Consider the following 18,933-nt stretch of genomic DNA (forward strand, 5'->3'; position numbering starts at 1 on the left):
GACACTGTTGCGTGAGGAAAATCGACTCACGATTAATTTTAAGTTTTTTGATGTGAAAAACATCTAAGCTTCGAAAATACTTAAAACATTTCATGGAAGACTTTTCTTGGTGATACAAACAAAATATCCAACAAACAGTTTTGTGTGATGCTGCAATTTAGATTTTAGCTTTCTGATGACAAAATGTGAATAGATTTTTTTTTTTTTTTTGGTGTATTGGGCCCCCTGTGGAGAGGGTGTTCCCGCAATAACAAACAGCAGCTGCTTTGCAAGCAGACCGTAAAGGTCTCTTGCATCAGTTCAAATGGAGAGTTTGAAGGGACTTTTATCTCCTACCACATTCAGTTTTTACGGCTATATTGTAGCTGTATTTTGTGCTATTGGCGTAGCAGCATTCTCTACAAGTATAGGAATCTTGAGATCGAGTGAAAGACGAAATTTTCACTGTAATGTTGGGTCAAGGTGTCCTGCCCTTCAAGGTACTTGTTTCGATCAGTACGACCAACAGTACAACATGCCTTTACCTTTGTGGGGATTTGTACCCTCATCCTTCTTAATTCTGACATTGATTAGCATCGTTTATAGCACGTGCTGTGTTAAATCTCGAGTAGAAGAAGTAGAACGAGCCAGCAAGATAGATACGGAGAATCCTCACCCAAGACAAAGAATAACAACTCGAAGAGTCTTCAACTGTTATCTTACTCAGCTACTTGTACGACTCATTTTGGGCATTCTGTTCATTGTATTACAGAAAGTTGTGCTTTATCCTTCTGGTTTTCCTACTAGTTTCGTTTGTGAGAAGAAGTTAACGGAATCAAAAGTTCCAGAGGCCAACATGACGTTTAACAATTCATCTTTTATCGACTGTACGAATTCCGTGGGGTCAGACAAAGATGTCTATGCAATGACAGCGTGCATTGTTAATACGATATTTGCATGTTTTGTTGCTGGAGAAATAGCATATCTAATAAGAAAGGCATGTTTGGATAAGAACTTTATGAATGACGGTGAATTTTGTCAAAGGCATTTGTTTAATAGAAGAATAACTCCAAGCAGAATGAATGAATACACAATGAGACAACGCAGACGAATTATTAAAGATACACAAGTATTAGACCCAATAGTTCCTCCATCACCAGGTGAAAATGAAGGCTGCAAGAACCTAGATGACGTGTATGTGAACCTTATCATTCACACTGGAAGAGCAACTCCTGATTTAGACATGGAAAGAATGGACAAGCTTAGAATAATGGAAGAATATGTCAAATCTCCAAAAAATTCAATTAGACTTAACAAACTGGAGGATTTGTTCGTTCCCAATGAAGACAGCAATGATCCTCGTAAAATTCTTATTGTTGGCTGCCCTGGGATTGGAAAAACTTTGTTGTGCAAGAAACTCTTAAGAGAATTGAGTAAGAGAGAGGAGAAACAAGAAGAACCTAAAAAATTTCGTCTTTTGTTTTTATTTCATTTTAGAAATTTCAATTCTGAAGAAATGAAAAGCATGTCCCTTCAAACATTACTAAGTCATAGTGTTTATTCAGAGGGAGAGCTAGATGCAGAAATATTTCAGTGGATAATTGAACACCCTGACGAGATACTTCTGGTGTTTGATGGCTTGGATGAATTCAAAGACCATGAGAAGTGCATGGATGAGGAGAATAGACATCCTGGGAATGGTGTTACAGATGTTATGCCTTTTGCTGCTCTTTATGTGAAACTAGTTACAGGCAAAATCCTCCTTGGAGCTACAGTGCTCACAACTGCAAGACCTTTTGCAATAAATAGCGTTGGCGGTCTGAAATTTGACAGAGAAGTAGGAATATTGGGGTTTTCTACTGAAAAAGTGAAAGAATATTGTGCAAAGTTTTTCCAGGATGACGAAAGTGTAATAGAAAGAGTCTGGCAGCATGTTCAAAGCAATTTAAACCTGTTAAATTTATGCTACATTCCTGTTAACTGTTTCATAGTTTGTTCTCTTTTGAAAAAGATTATGGAACTTACAACCAGCTATTCACAAGGTGCTGTCTTGACAACCACACTTACAGATATCTATGAAGGAGCATTAAGATTGTTCATTTTCAAACATCACCCTGAATATCAGGGCAAAACTTTGAAACGGAGTGACCTTACATCTAATGGGACATTTTCTAGTTCAGTAGAACAAATGCTGTCAAAACTTGAGAAATTGGCCAAGAAAGGAATTGATGAGAAACGACTGGTATTTGAATTAGAAGAAGTGCAGGGAATGGAAAACTGTGGATTGCTGAACCGCTTGCAAGATGTAGAAAATGCCCCATTTACTTACAAGCCTCAATTTTGCTTTATCCATTTGACAATGCAAGAATTCGTTGCTGCAAGAGGAATTGCAAAAATGGATCCTCAAGATATCCAGCAGTTTATATCTTCAACAGCTAAAGATGAAAAATGGCATCTGGTAATCCAGTTTGTGGCAGGACTACTTAGAGGTAATGAAGCCGTTGTAAATGAAGTGTTTGTAAAGAATCTTCAAGATGGCTTGTTAGTCAATAGTCATGACAGAGACAATAGAAATATGGCTTTACTCATGATGAAATGTTTCTATGAAGCAAATGATATCAGTTCTGCAGAGAGAGCAGCTGCTGAGCTCAAGTCAAACAGTAAGTTCACCAATCAAATTGAATTTGAAAATCTCAGTCTTTCTCCAGTTGATTGCACTGCAATAGTGTATTTTGTCAAACACATTGATAATTTAGAATATCTTAATGTTAGTTGGAATCCATTGGGAGATCGTGGGTGTTCAGAACTCTCAAAGTTGATTAAGGCAGGGGGACCACAAGCATTATATCTCACATGTTGTGACATTAGTGATCAAGGCCTGATTACGATACTTGATGCAATGAAAACAGCTGAGACATGTAATCTGTCCCAGTTACATCTCGATGGAAATCCTGACATATCTCAAAAAGGTTATTCATACCTTTGTGATGCTCTCATGGATGAAAAATGTAAACTTACAGGGTTATCAATTGATGATATACCTGAAGGTGAATTAATGAAACTTATCAATGCATTGAAACACAAAAATTGTAATCTTACTAAGCTCCACTTAGATAAAGGAAGCAATGGAAATCAAGATGAAAGTATAAGTCAAAACTTATATAACGCTCTTGTGGATGACAACTGTAAGCTGACAGACCTGAAATTAAGCTTCTCTTATTCATCTTCATCTATATCACATTTATGTGAAGCAGTTAAACATAAAAATTGTAAACTTACTAATTTAACATTGATACATTCTATTCTGAGAGATGAAGACATATTATGTCTTTGTGAGGCATTGAAAAGTGTGAGTTGCAAATTTGAAGAATTACATATGGTTGGTAATGTTTGTGATATATATTATTTAAGCATAGTTAATGATCATGAAATTATATATGGATTACCTAAAAATACGAATAGTCAGATATTTATATCTGTCTTCAATGAAGGTCTTTGCATCACAGATGCAGATGTACCACACCTTTGTGATGCACTTATACACAAAGACTGTAAACTTACCAAGTTAAGTCTTGTTTGTCCAGCCTCTAATTCCCTAACAAAGCAGGGTATTGAGAATTTGCAAAGTGCCCTTACTCATATAAACTGTAAAATCAGAGAGCTGACTCTGTACTGCGGAGATGGCCCCTGCTTACGATTACACAGCTATACCACTCTTCCAATAACATTCGAATGTATTGATTTTTCGAGTGAGGTTCACGAAGTTACATGCAGTATAATTAGTGTTAATGGCCACCAAGTCTTAGCTAAAAAGGGTGACTCTGACAGTCAGTATGAGGAAATAGCACTTTCAAGTATGGCGTTTGAGGGAAACCCATACAAAATCAAAATAGAAAGATTCCCTGGTGCAAAACCTGACCAAGATCCTACAGGATCCTGTAGGATCCTATAGGATCCTATAGGATCCTGTTTAGGAATAAGATCTTATATAGGATCCTATTTAGGATTAGGATCCTAAATAAGATCCTGAATAAGATCCTGAATAGAAATAGGATCCTATAGAGTATCAAGATCCTAAGTAAGATCCTGGATAGGAAGCAGGATCCTAAGTAGGATCCTGGACAGGTATTGAGATCCTAAGTAGGATCCTGGGTAGGATCTTGAGCAGGATCCTAATAAAGTAATGAGCAGGATCCTAAGTAGGATCCTGGACAGGTATTGAGATCCTGAGTAGGATCCTGGGTAGGATCTTGAGCAGGATCCTAATAATTAATGAGCAGGGTCCTAAGTAGGATCCTGGATAGGAATTAAGATCCTGAGTAGGATCCTGGGTAGGATCTTGAGCAGGATCCTAATAATTAATGAGCAGGGTCCTAAGTAGGATCCTGGATAGGAATTAAGATCCTGAGTAGGATCCTGGGTAGGATCTTGAGCAGGATCCTAATAAAGTAATGAGCAGGATCCTAAGTAGGATCCTGGATAGGAATTAAGATCCTGAGTAGGATCCTGGGTAGGATCTTGAGCAGGATCCTAATAATTAATGAGCAGGGTCCTAAGTAGGATCCTGGATAGGAATTAATTTGCAAAGTGCCCTTACTCATATAAACTGTAAAATCAGAGAGCTGACTCTGTACTGCGGAGATGGCCCCTGCTTACGATTACACAGCTATACCACTCTTCCAATAACATTCGAATGTATTGATTTTTCGAGTGAGGTTCACGAAGTTACATGCAGTATAATTAGTGTTAATGGCCACCAAGTCTTAGCTAAAAAGGGTGACTCTGACAGTCAGTATGAGGAAATAGCACTTTCAAGTATGGCGTTTGATGGAAACCCATACAAAATCAAAATAGAAAGATAATTATAGATTATAGAAGTTATATTTCTAAGAATCAGAAATCCAACCTAACTTTTTAAAGCTTGTAATAGGCCATTTCACGGATCCCGTTACTCAACCTCAGCCTCGTCAGCGTGTAATTATTCTTTAGAATTTGACTACAGTCTGCAGCAATGAAAGGAATTTACACATCAACGAACAATTGAATAGGCAATTTCTAAAGAATATATTAGTTATATGATGCTCTTGTGGATGAAAACTGTAAGCTGACAGACCTGTTGTTGAGACATGAAGTTAGCATATCACATGCATGTTCACAAATTTGTAAAGCACTCAAACATAAAAATTGTAAACTTACCAAACTGACACTCTTACAAAGAGATAAGGGAACAACAAGTATCCTTAAGGACTTGGAAAAGGCTATCCTGCATGAAAACTGTAAAATTGAAGAGCTTACTCTGGAACCTCCAAACAACACAAAATTAACATTTGCTGAAAACGTGCAGTATTTTGAATCATGATAACAACAGGGTCTTGGCTATTAAGGATGAATCTGGCCAGGTTGAGGAAATAAGACTTTCAAGTATGTTACTTTTTAGACAGCCTTCAATAATCAAAATAGAACGATAGCTTTGTTTCTAGGGATAAGAAAATCAACATAACTTTTAAAAGCTTGTAATAGACCTAATCCACTGTTTTCCCATTTCAAACCACATGTCATTCCCTAGAGTATCATCTCTTTGTTTACTGGTTATGCATGACAAGACACATGAATATGATCTGAAATGGAAAAATATTATGCCTAGGTGCATTGGGTTCATTTGAGCACTTGTAAAGTCGATTACCACTTACCATGCGATATTACCACATTGCACTTAAAAATAAAAATTGCAAACTTATGAAGCTCGACGTTCATACAAGATATAGCAGATAAAGAAATATTATGTGTTTGTAAGGTATTGAAGCATGTGAACTGCAAATTAACAGAATAACTTGTTATTCCCATGTCTTAACAATTAAATTCTTTAAGTCATCAGATAAAACTTAAAATACAAATGCAATATTTATACTTCAATTGTATGAAAATGATGAAAACTTTAAGCTTACTGATCTAGGTATATCATACTTCTGTGATGTACTGAAAAACAAGGATTGTAAACTGCAGGCCCGTTGCTAGGATCTTGAAACGGGAGGTTCGTTTTTCTACCTATCTTTGTTATGCCATTTCTTGAATAACTAGGATAGCGCTAAACATTATTTCATACTCCTACAAAGGTGGAGAGGGAGAGGGTGGGGGTTTGTTCATTCGAAACACCGAACTACTCCTAGCGGCTGGCCTGAACTTACTAGATTAAGCGTAGTAATTCCTTAACCTAAAAGCCTTATCAAGAAAGGTATTGAAAATTTGCAAAATGTTATCCTGCATGACAACTATAAACTGCACTAAAGATTAGATTTTGTTAAATTTGCTTGCTGCATACTCAATAATAATGGAGGAAATATCACTTTCAAGTATAGTACATGTACCTGATAAACCCTCAATTAAAATAAAAATAAAAAGATAGTTTTATTTTCAATAGAATCAGAAAACCAACATAACTTTTAAGTTTGTACATGTAATTGTAGCACTTGTCAAGTTCAATAAAATATAAGATAAATGTAATTTGCAGTCTCTATTTTCATGTCATTTGAAGTAATATAATCGAAGTAGGTATTAGCAAGGTATGTTTTATGTAGGTGAAGAGGGAGGGTGGGGGGGGGGGGGGATGAAAACATTTTAATTAAACATTTTTCAGAAAATAGCTGAAAACATGAATGGACATTCAAAAACACAGGATTGATCCTCCACTGAAGGTCAAAGTTTCACTGATGACCCTACTCTCTAAAGCACCTCAGTAAAAATGTACCTTCCTGTCCCTCACTCTATGCAAATAAGCTAGGGACCAATCATTATCATAGCCTGGGTGATTAGAAGATTTAGGGGCCGGGGGAGGGGGCAATGTTTTTAGGCAACTGGAGGGGAGATGTAACATGGTGGTAATAACACAAAAATAATTGCAACCCCTAATAATGAAGGAGGGTCAAAAAATAGTTCCTTATGGGGAATGGGGGGGTGGGGCAGTTAATATTCATGAATGAACATTTAAAATATTGATCTTTTACTGAAGGTCAAACTTTCACTGATGACCCACTCGTCTCTAAAGCACCTCAGTAAAAATGTGCCTTCCTGTCCCTCACTCTATGCAAATAAGCTAGGGACCAATCATTATTACAATATACAATACAATACAATTTTATTTGGCACCTTATACTAATAGTACATGAGTGTTTGATTCCAAATATATTATAGGTATATATATATATACTATGTATTAGATAATTTTCTTAATTCATTTTCACGTATCAGCATACATTGATGAATGTATGCTGATATGGCTCTTTGTAGAGACGCTGATTTTGAATTGATTAAGAACATAAAACGACTGTCAGCGCTCATATTTTTGAAATTAATGCTGGTGTTTTTTTCTATGAACTCTCTTAAGTCGTTTCTATGAGAGTTATATAGTGGACACCAAACTAGAAAGTGTTTTTCGTTTTCTACTTCCGACTTACACACTGGGCAAATCCTTTCATCGTAAATGAGATAAGGCCTCTTATACCTCCCCGTTTCTACTTCAAGCTTATGGTTACTAATTCTTAATTTTGTAAGCGCCACTCTGTGCTTAATATTGGTGACTTGACTTAAATATTCTTCAAAGTTATAATCCGTTTTGAACTGACGAAAGACTCTGAGTTTATTTTTATGTCTGTCGTCTTTCCTTTCATCATTGTGGAGATTACTCCATAAAATTTGCCCTTATAGCCTGGGTGATTAGAAGATTTAGGGGGCGGGGGGGGGGGCAATGTTTTTAGGCAACTGGAGGCTAGGGGAGATGTCACATGGTGGTAATAACGCAAAAATAATTGCAACCCCTAATAATTAAGGAGGGTCAAAAAATAGTTCTTTATGGTGTATGGGGGGGGGGGGGGGGTGGGGCAGTTAATATTCATGAATGGACATTAAAAATATTGATCTTTTACTGAAGGTCAAACTTTCACTGATGACCCACTCGTCTCTGAAGCACCTCAGTAAAAATGTACCTTCCTGTCCCTTACTCTATGCAAATAAGCTAGGGACCAATCATTATTATAGCCTGGGGGATTAGAAGATTGTAGGTCATTGTAGGTCATTGTAGCTCATTGCGCCTTTTAGTAAGTACGGGTTCCCAAAGTGTTTCTTGCTATGTATTAACATGTGTTTTTAAGAGAGAAAGAAAAGATTTGCATAAAAACAATAATAGTAATAATAATGACAATAATTAAGCTTTATTTATTGAAGGTCGTTATCTCAGCTATCTGACCGTAGTTACTAAAACTAAGAATGACCTACAATGACCCACAATGACCTACAATGACCTACAATAATGACCTACAATGACCTACAATGACCCACAATGACCCACAATGACCTACAATGACCTACAATGAACCCTCTGATCAGCCAAGAGACTCTTTCAAAGTACCGATGAATTTGAAGGTTCATTGATGGTGTTCAAAACTAAGGCATCCAGAAATTTGACATTTAACAGAAGTACTGAATGTTGGAAAGAGGAATTGATCTGAGCACTCTTTTATGCTATTTTTAGAATCTGAATATTAATGATTCTATTTTTCCAAAAGGTCTCATTAATAGCAAACTTGCTATAAGTTTAATAGACAACGCTATTCAACCGATACTTCCTACCGCTTTATTTAAACATGTTCCAAGACTGCAATAGACCTATCCCGAATTCGCTTGTCTGGTCACGAAACAATGGTTTCAAGTCGAGGTTGAACTTGATGAATAAAAGAATCAAGTTCAGTCTCAAGTTCAAACCATTGTTTCCTGGTCAGTCAAGCGAATTCGGGATAGGTCTATTCAACTCTCGTCGTCAGCAATACTGATTACAAGCACTGATCTATATACACCTAACAGCAAGAACGTTGTTATACGAAAATACAACATTTGTATTTTAGTGGGACAGGAAGTAATCAAAAGGCAAAGAAAATCACTAAAGCTGAACTCCTCCTTTTGTCTTTTAGTTAATTCCTTTCCCACTAAAGTACAAAGGTTCTTGCAATTAGGTGTAGGTACAATCGTTAAGAATAGGAATAAAAAAGCAAGAAAAGGCTAATGATAAAGTTTAAGACAAAACATTCTATTTTTAGAATCCTTCATTTCATCGGTTTTGTTGACGTTGTTGTTGTTTTTTGCACGCGCATACTGCGCGCAACCAAAAGTCTGCCAAATAATTAATATTAGTGCTCACACTGTACACTATGATTACATTTTAACAAAAACATTATATTTAACCTTTATTAAAGCAATTTTTGATTTGAAAATTACCCATAATGCACCCGATATATCAATATATAGATATTCATTTTATTTTCACTAATAGACTACTAGTTCCTCAGCCAATCAGAGCACAGGATTCTTGATATACCATTAGTAGGTTTAATGATGATAATCACCTTGGCCCAGTTGTACGAAGCCTTGGTAGCGCTATCCGGCGTATAAATCCTTATCCAGTGTATAAGTCGATGCTGTTATGCAATAAATTTATCCACTGAGTAAGATTTATTTATCGGATAGCGCTATCCAGGCTTCGTACAACCGGGCCCTGATGTGAGTAAGATCACGTGTAATACGGTTTATGAAGTAAAGTTGTAGGGCCAGCCGTTCAAGAATGTGCATGCGGTAGTACTCGTTGGGCCTTAGGCAGTGCACCCACCATCTTCAAGTAACATATCATCCAAGGCTACGTCACTAGCATAGTCGCTTCCCTTGATGACTTCGAACACGACCTGTTTGTAAGATGTTAAGAATACATGATGTTGAATCTGGTTAGTGGTTTTGACAAGCAGGACATATCATATACGGGTGGGGCGCAGCAGTAGATGAGTACAGATGAAGGGAAGCGCAATGCTTGAAGCAGACATCCTCTTTATTAAACGCCCTGATCGAGACAACTGTCGTGACGTGAAAATTCGGTAATACACTGCCGTCAATCAAATAAATCATTAGCATACATAAAGGTACATGTGGACCGTGAGAAGGTACATGGAAAACTACGTACTCTGCTAACGATCTATATTTTTTTTGATTAAAGAATCTATTCCGATAATTATACGTTAGCACAGTTGCTTCGAGCGACTAACTAGCAAACACTGAAAATGTCACGGGTTTGAATCCAGCCTGGATTTTTTCCCTAGTATTTGCTTGTTGAAGTATTATTATATAGTTAGGATAGTACGTGCGCGCCGATTGGTCGAAAACTGTGCTTTATTAGTGAACGGAGCACAGTGCTGACGCCATCCGCGCGCGCGAAGTGCTGCTAGATCCTGCGACCGTCTTTCTTTTTGCGCAAATAAATTCAATACCAAAACAAATTTAGTATGTATTTAATAAAACGAATAAAACGGCTTTTTCCGTGCTCCGTTCAGTAATAAAGTGCTTAGGAAGCGCCGCAAGCACTCAAGAAGTTCGAGAAGCATTTCCCTTCGACTCGTGCTTCTCCTTACACTTCTTTTGTGCTTACGTTACTTCCTGCGTGCTTTATCACTGAACGGAGCACGGAAAATGCTGTTTCATTTGTTCAATATACAATTCACATATATGATACCTTATAATCATTAGGGCTTGTAACAGTTACACTTTTCCTATACCACTGCTGTCCCTGGTTACCGCTCTTCGTAAAAATCATATTCTTTGTTCCTGTGTGGATATCTATTACATAGACTTTCAATGACCCCATGGTTGATCCATACATGTGGTATGCAAACTGGAGACATCGTCCAGAATTAGCGGTAAATACCGGACTTCGAAGCTCTGTTGCCTTTCTTGGCGCTGGACCTGAAGCCTCAGCGTAGACGTAAAAACCTTAAACAATAATAAATTTTTGCCTTTCATGAACTGTGTTGGCAAAAAAATGAGTCATACAACAGAAGGTGTGCAGCTTTATAGACCTTTTCGGATTGGGACTAAAGCTCTCATTTAAGACCAAGCGCCGGACATTCTTTAGTGTATTATGCATTTCTAATTTTTTTCATCGGTTGTACATGAGAAGAGACATGAATATGGACACTCAAGCAAAGAAATCTTATTCTACAATGGTCTGAAATGGGAAAACATTACGCCCTAAGGAGCGTGTCTTCTATCGCCAAGAAGCGGAAAACTTGGATCTAATAAAAGTTGAAAACGTACTGGTTTGTTGGTTTATTTAGCGGCCACATTGTTTGAAATACATAATGATGATGTCATCAATATTTCTGCTCTTTCACTCAGTCTCACGGTCTTAGGTACCAGGACACCTAAAGTGGCTGGATCATTCTATCCCCCCTCTTACTATTTGAAATTTTTAAAATAAAATTGAAGACTAGTATACTCAACGTTTCGACGCCCTCCGGCGTCATTTTCAAGAGTAAAAGTAAAGCAAAGTATTAAGTTGAATACATAAAATTCTGTAAATCCTCATGGGAGTCTTCGTACATGTTCAACTAAATGAATACCTTCGCTTTAAGTGAGTCTAATTGGACATTTAAAGAAGGTCTTATTTCTTATATGAAGAGCATTTCATTAACTAGACAATCGAACTTGGCTTTACATTGTTTGAGGACGGTGAATCAAAGAAACGGTCGTTAAGCTTGTTCCGCGTTATTGTTCCTTTGCTGCTAAAATGTTTTTTCCCTCCAGTGGTCAAAAGGTCATTGCACGTACTTATTTCAGAAACGGCCGTTTCGGTGCGTTGTAATGTAGTTCATCAAATTCGCCTTCAGTAACTTAAATGAGGGCCGTTACTGGAATACGTACAAAATAGTTATTTAAACTCTTTGAACTTTGGAGGAAAACATTTTACCCTCTGTTTCATTTAAATTCTCGTAGTTAGCCAAAATCCTTTATTATTTTTTACATCGTTCGAGATGAGAAAATGGCGCATTGCATAACATTGAATTGTTTCCGGTGCGTAGTGCATTTTGGTTAACTAGGATTCTTTAAAGAGATATGGAAGCTTCAGTATTTAACAATTATTGGGTGTGAGGTCGAGTGTGATATCGTAAAGGCAATAAGGCCGTCTTATCTTCCAAAGCCGTCATGTCATGCGAAAACCATATTCAAAAATCAGGGTTTTATCCATACATTTCGTAAACTAAGAATAAATGTTTACTTGACCTATAACATGACGGCACAGCTTGTTTACATGGGCAACAATGATAGGAATTAAGGAGAAATTTTCTTTCGTTCGGGATATTTAGTACAACATTTATCTGTTATCACCTTTCCCCGTCTAATTAACCATTTTTTATTGTGATTTAATTCGTTTTGCTGCTATTTTGCCCTCTCTGGCGACCATGATCCTTAGCGTTAAAACAATAGATTGTTTTGATGTGACGTCATAGTGTTACAGGGCAATTTTGCTTTTAAAGAAATAGCAAACGAATTTTAACGTACTTCCGATGTGAATGTGAATGAACTTGACATGATAAATGTAACTGATATCTGAAGCAAAACCTACAGATATTACATTTATCATGTCCAGTTAACACGATATCTTGAATTGGCTGAGGACTCTCGGCTCTCGGCCAATAAGAAGCGAGTTGGTGAGTAAAATCAAACAGTTCTAACCTGTCTCGCTCAAATCTTTTGTTATATCACCAGAAGGACCAGTTTTTACGCTGGGTGTGGATCCTTTTTTACGTCTCCACCTGTAAGTGTTTTGTGGGTCGGTTGTCCACAGGCATCTGTCGATTTCAAAGTCACAATATGCAGGATTACCTAAAGAGAGAGATAAAAGGGGGAGGCTGTTTATCATTATTTGTCGTTGTTTTTATCAATTGATAAGTGCAAGAACGTTGTTATATAAAATAATAATAAAAACCACATTCAGAAAAATCAGGATTCAAGATTTGAATGAGTCGTTCTTTTAAATCCGATCCCGAGTTTCTGTTTTATAATTTCGTATTCTCAGAACCACAGGTAGCCCAAGCGCAGAATAAGTGAAGATCATAATTATAACGTTACTGAATTTATAATGAGATGACGGTTACACGGCTTCAAAGATCAGGGGCGGATCCAGGGGAGGGTTGCAGGGGGTGCGCACCCCTCCCTGGTTCGACTTTGTCAGATAATCAATATTGTTTTTTCCCTTTGATTCTAAGGGGTGCACCCTTCCCTGGGTTAACTTTGTGCGCAGCACCCCTCCCTGAACAAATTCCTGGATCCGCACCTGAAGATATGCTAACATGTAGATCGTTACGGAGGGAGGAAACCGGAGAACCCGGAGAAAACTCTCGTAGCATAGGAGAGAACAACACATCAAACAAACTCAATTCACATGTGACGACCGTAGGGCTCGAACCAACGACTCGACCCGTTGGATATAAAAATATATAAAAAGAGATGTTGAAAAGGATTGTGGTAGTTTAGTTAATAATAATAATATAACGTTCTTAGAACGTGTTACGCAGAGTCTATATGCGTTTACAGAATAAGAAATGAAATGATTGTAAAATCAACTAAAACTTGTATGATTCATGATTCGTAGGATTTGCAGAAAAAAATATTATGGCATGTCATAGGGCTTTGAGTCTTTTGGAGCTTTCTAATTATTCTAGTGAACATTTTCTGAAGAAGATTTTTTAAGCCTTCAAAATGAACTAACAGTCATCTCATTCTATTAATTCAGTAACCTCATTTCACTAACTCTGCGCTTGCATGGGATACCTGCGCCAGAACATGTCTGAAGGAATAATAAAATGAATACTTGAATAATGAAATAAGTAATATAATGGACAACCGTTTTGATTGTAAAAAATCAAGAAAATTTGATCAAAAATATAACGTTTGCCAATATCAGTTTTTACAAACTAGAATAGCGTAAACATTTCCTATTGGCTCTTATCCACTCCAGCGCTGCAGATCGTTTGTGCCTCAAGTAAAAAAGTTTTCATTCAGGGGTGTTCATTACCATAGAGTTTTAAAAACATACATTTTCTAGTTCATTCTTTTTAGCCAGTTGTCATGAATTGCTTTAGAAATGAGATGAAAACATCAATTTGTACCTCACACTGTGTGAGAACCACACGCTTGGAGCAAATCAGTTCTATTTGTTGCGTTGAATTTTGGCTTAGAAGGTTTTTGAATTGTAACTCATAACACGAGTGTTGGTAATAAAACCGATCAAAGGTCCGATTTTATTCGATGTGCACCCTCCCTGTAAAAGTTCCGGTTACGGCCCTGAGTGCATTCATAAGAAAAATAAGAAAAATTTTGTTAAATTGTTCCAAATGAAGTCTATGATCTTCCAGCGCAAACGAAAAATAGTCGTGTAATATGCAATGTGTATCGGCACTTGATTGTAAAATATTGATCGGAATAATGATTGAATAACAATTTCAAAGTTTTGTTATATTAGGACTCACCATTTAGGCAATTTGTACCGCCGAAGCGTTTCGTACATTGACAGCGATATTCCTGTCTGTTGTTCTGAAGGATACAGGTGCCACCATTATGACAAGATTGTTGCTCACAAGGATTCTATTTTTAAAAAAGTATCCATAAATACTTAATAAATACTTATATTTTTGGTTCTGTAGGAATAAAAAGAGATAAATTCTCCTAGTAAAAGAAGAATGAAGAAAGAAGAAGAAAAGAAAAGGAAAGAAAGAAAGAAATGAGATAAAAAATTCTTCAAAATACGTTGTGATGCTGACCTCAGTGTTATTTAAATCTTCCCCGCTTTGTATAAAAAAATTATTGTCTTATTCATTAAAATTCACAGCAATAAAGATGTTTCCTTTTAAAACGAAAACACTAGCGCAAAAACAATGTAAACTTGTAGTATATATGTAAGGGGATTATGTATCATGTATATTGAGTGGAATGATATACTCTCAAAAAAATTAATTAACCTCTGCTTGGACTATGTTATGTTGTGGATACTAGTCCTCTGTTGAAGGTGATAATATCATCGAACTTCTTAACAATGTTTAGTTCAGTTTGGCATGCAGGGCAAGTCTTGTAGCTGCAGATATTATTGAACATTCAGAATCACCAACCGAAGTTTGAACTTGGTGACATATATCAGCAGTTGCCGAGATATTGGAATCTAATTCTTTTAAACCAAGAAATTTTTGGCGCCAAAACGTGAAGTTGACGAACGTAGTTTTCAAAAATCCAATAAGAGCATGGAGTCATCTGTTTTGGAACGAAATGAAAAGATCATGCCTCTTATATCCATTAAACCCGGACGGAATCTTTAAGTTTTCGATGGTTGTTATAGTAAAATAGGCAATATCTCAGAATGAAAAGCCATTTAAGAAACCTGAGATATAACGTTTTATAATCGTGCAGTGATTTATCAATATACAATGTTACAGTTCGATCGGATGTATTCTGAATAAGCCAGAACGTTTTTTTTTTTTTTTTACTTAAAATCTTCGTAGGAACCTTTTTTGTGTTTGTTCGGAGACAGACATATTCTGAATTGATATTTAAAACGAAGCGCGAAATTCGGCTATCTTGATATATATATCACAAACTATGTAACCAGTTTTCTGGGGAAAAGCATGACATTTCTTAGTGAGGTGAAGATGACAGAAATGTTTAGGAATTTCTGAGTGTTTTCTCGCGACACAATGAGTTGCATGGAGAATTGCAGCGTGTAACCTACAGCGCAGGTTGAAAAAATGTTGCGAGACAAGTTGCAGCTGTCGTTTGCGCCTCCATTGCACTGTGTAAACACTCATGTGCGGTCACTTTTGCCAGGCAAGTTGCAGAGAAAATTGCTCGGTGTTAACGCGCCTTTCGGCACAGAAAAAAACTTTTCTTCGCAGTAAAAAAGGGTAAATGGATTTAGGCTCAGATCAAACGTCGAGCTTCACATAAACCAAACTTATTAACATCAAAGAAGACCGCCTTGTTATCCATTGTTTCAATTTGGTTGGGCTCATGTGAAGTTCGACGTTTGACTTGACACTTAAAGCCTTTGTTCTAATTTGAAATGTTATGCTTCCTAAATGAAGACAAGAGCTCGTTCCCTGATATTATCTAAGTCTAGTTCGTGGATGGAAAGTTTCTTATAAACTATTATAATAAAGCTAATATATTATGTATTATTTATACCTTCATACGAATTAAATCGGGTTTTTTTCTTTTTTTCTTTTACTTTCTTTTTTTTTTTTTCTTTCTTTCTTTTTTTTATATATATATCTACATATTTGAATGAAATAAAGGCACTTCAGACCGACAAATATCTTTATAAACTCTCGGTAGTGCTATTGTGTTGCTTTGAAACATTAACAATAGATTTCAGCGCGAAAAACAACCCAAATATGGTAAAACTCTACTATGTAAAGACTGCTATTATTATTATCATTTTTTCTTATTTATTTACTTTTAGTAACATTGCACAGGCTGGGAAAAGACTCGAAGTTCACGCGAGCTCAGCCTGAGACAAGATACATGTACATACATATAAACTACATTTAGACAAAAAAAGAAAAAAAAAACCCTATCATAAGAGGAGTGATAGTGGTGCCCTAGTAACAAACACGCTGTGGAATAACACATCTGCACTGTACTAAACTACGGGGGGGAAATCAAATTTAAGTAATTTGAAAATGGAAACGTTTTTGGCACTGGAAAAGTAATCATGTATAATAAATAGAAGTTTTGAAAAGAAACTTTTTAGCGCCATTCAACTTCGTAAATACGGCAATAGTGCAGCTCAACTTGCGAAGTTAAACTGAAAGCCAACAGCTAATAAAAATACAGACATTAAAAATTTATATTGATACTAAAGGCAGCGAAAGATTCAGCTCCCCCATAAAGTGGTCTTGATCGTATCCTTATTCTATGAGGACACTTTTCATTGCTTTAAAATTCAATGTAAAATGAAAGCAGAGAGCCTACGTATCTCTTTTTTTATGTCGTCTTTCCGATAACTACAGAAGTGGGCTTACCTTCATGCTGAAATGAGTAAATGCGTTGTTTTGTATCATGTTCTTCGGGTGAGTATATTTATCGGTTGATAACAGCTCACATACGTGAAGTCCATTATTCTGGGCTGTGGTTTGAAAGTTCATCGATAGACACCAAGGAACCTCAAGGCACGTAAAGACACAATCCATTTTATTATGAACTTGAGCGGTTTGTTTCTGGATGTCTTTGTCGTTTATGGAAAAGGACAAAATGGAGCCAGGAAAAGCACTAAACAGGAATTCATCATGTTTGTTCATATGGTCGTTGTGTTCAATACATTTGCTGTGGTATATTGCACATATCAATAGTACTATAGTAATCCAAGTCATGGCAAAAGTGAGATAAGGATCCTTCTTACTCGAAGACAACGATCTAAAATGACTAAAACTGTTATAGGTAACCCGTTTTATCCCTAGTGATGATTAAACATTTATTAGTTATTCAGACATAAGCGGTATTGATCAACTCACCACGCTAATTAGATGCCATCAATTGTTTAAGTTAAAGAAGTAATAGATCAAATACGAGTGCGAGTGTTTCATCAGGGGATCCAAATACCGAGAAACTGATGAAAGCGCAAGGCCGCAGTACTTTCATCTGTTCGAGGTATTTGGAGTCCCCTGATGAAACACGAAGCACGAGTTTTGAATGATGAGTGATGAATGACTACAAAAAAATAACATTAGTTTTAGCTATAATTGATCCGCACAATGAAACATGGAAGTCTGAAAACAATGATTCATTAGACTTATTATGTCGATTTGAAAGTGGTATACCAAACACTTCATTTACTATATAAGCCCCCCGGATTACAGAGCACTACCTCAAGTACCTCTACTATCTCAAGTAGCAACGAAGGAGCAACGTGAAATTACAGAGCAATGACAAAGAATGCATTGACATCGATTTCGAATGAAACACTTTCAATTGCAAAAAACTGTAAAATTAACTTGTACTAAAATGCAAAGTAGTGTTCATTGACTACAAGTAATTGTTTGATCGTTTATTTGACAAATGGATATTTGTTATTGCCAATCTGAGGCCCCGTCCACACGTATCCGGAAATTTTTGTATCCGCAAATTACTTTTTGAGGATACTAAAATGTTTGCGTCCACACGCAGCGTATTCGAATCGTTTTCACCGTCCACACGTATCCGTTTTCGTAAAATTTGCGGATACGGACACAAAAATTTCCGTACACGTGTGGACGCAACCCGTATCCGCAAAAAAACAATTGCGGATACACAAATTTCTGGATACGTGTGGACGGGGCCTGACTAAAGATGATTTGAAAATGTGAAAAAATGAATCATTTATAGGATACTCATGCCGTTGATTGACTAGCTAATTGACTAGACTTAATTGTAGCTGAATTATAGAAAAGAACATTACTTTAACTACAAAAAAAGTAGAAGCCCATTTAGCAATGTTTAGATTTTGAACGTTTTCACAAATAATTATTGATCAAACTATAAGGAAAACACAATAAAATATGAAATCAACCCAAAACTATCGAGTTCATTATTAGCATAGTTGGTAATGCACTAGGTAATGCGCTGTCTGTCATGCATAACAGGCAATACTTAATGAATTGGTAACATCAGGTAAGTCGTTAACAAATAATAAGAATAGCAGCGGTCCAAGGATGGACCCTTGTGGCACTCCTGATGTTACTGGGAGTTCTTGCGAAGTAAAGCCGAGGATGGTACTTAGGTATGATCGGAACCAGTCGTGTAAACTGCCAGCTAATGTTAAGTGGCGTAACTTGTTAAGCAAAAGGGTGTGGTCAACTTTGTTGAACGCCTTACTCATGTCTAGGTAAATCATATCATATCATTGAAAGCTCACAGCAAAGGAACGGCTACCTTTCAAGATGGCGTAGGGAACTGGTGAAAGGGACTATGATTCAAGGCACTCACTACATTTTAAAAACATAACATAAAACGCATCGGACGATTGCGTAACATTCATATTCCATAAATTGAATGAACAAAGTTTATTTTGACATTCATTTTCGTATCTCGAAGCTACTGGAAATTACTCGATAATTCGAA

At 36.6% G+C, this 18,933-nt stretch overlaps 2 protein-coding genes across 4 annotated transcripts; one reads left to right on the plus strand and one right to left on the minus strand.

The window, feature by feature from the left end:
* The first annotated feature begins 264 nt into the window (after window positions 1-264).
* LOC148910649 (NACHT, LRR and PYD domains-containing protein 1b allele 1-like) lies at window positions 265-15,309 on the plus strand. Of its 3 annotated transcripts, none has more exons than XM_089031101.1 (2): window positions 265-2,639; window positions 14,493-15,309. In XM_089031101.1, exons 1-2 carry the CDS (start codon window positions 305-307, stop codon window positions 14,516-14,518), a joined length of 2,361 nt encoding a protein of 786 aa, XP_088887227.1. In that variant the 5' UTR covers window positions 265-304; the 3' UTR covers window positions 14,519-15,309. The 3 variants fall into 3 exon arrangements, with proteins under 3 accessions (XP_088887227.1, XP_088887226.1, XP_088887225.1); XM_089031100.1 differs by lacking the exon at window positions 14,493-15,309 and adding an exon at window positions 2,752-2,936; XM_089031099.1 differs by lacking the exon at window positions 14,493-15,309 and having other exon boundaries at window positions 265-6,480.
* On the minus strand, window positions 8,169-17,251 carry LOC116292264 (MAM domain-containing glycosylphosphatidylinositol anchor protein 1-like). The gene is made up of 5 exons (XM_031699544.2): window positions 16,860-17,251; window positions 14,319-14,433; window positions 12,523-12,672; window positions 10,523-10,779; window positions 8,169-9,704 (listed from the first exon to the last, which is right to left on the minus strand). Exons 1-5 carry the CDS (start codon window positions 17,205-17,207, stop codon window positions 9,615-9,617), a joined length of 960 nt encoding a protein of 319 aa, XP_031555404.2. The 5' UTR covers window positions 17,208-17,251; the 3' UTR covers window positions 8,169-9,614.
* Between the last annotated feature and the right edge of the window lie 1,682 nt (window positions 17,252-18,933).

Source organism: Actinia tenebrosa, unplaced genomic scaffold (assembly GCF_029948245.1).
Source record: "Actinia tenebrosa isolate PJP-AT-01 unplaced genomic scaffold, QUT_ActTen_1.0 PGA_scaffold16__25_contigs__length_10494907, whole genome shotgun sequence".
Taxonomy (NCBI): Eukaryota; Metazoa; Cnidaria; class Anthozoa; order Actiniaria; family Actiniidae; genus Actinia; species Actinia tenebrosa.

Bases quoted from the DNA above. Each gene is read 5' to 3' on its own strand.
- LOC148910649 (XM_089031099.1), top strand. From the start codon at position 305: ATGGAGAGTTTGAAGGGACTTTTATCTCCTACCACATTCAGTTTTTAC.
- LOC116292264 (XM_031699544.2), bottom strand. From the start codon at position 17,207: ATGACTTGGATTACTATAGTACTATTGATATGTGCAATATACCACAGC. The intron at 12,673-14,318 runs GTGAGTCCTAAT...CTCTCTCTTTAG, and splicing joins CGGTACAAATTGCCTAAATG to GTAATCCTGCATATTGTGAC. The intron at 9,705-10,522 runs GTATCATATATG...TCTTACAAACAG, and splicing joins CAAGCCCTAATGATTATAAG to GTCGTGTTCGAAGTCATCAA.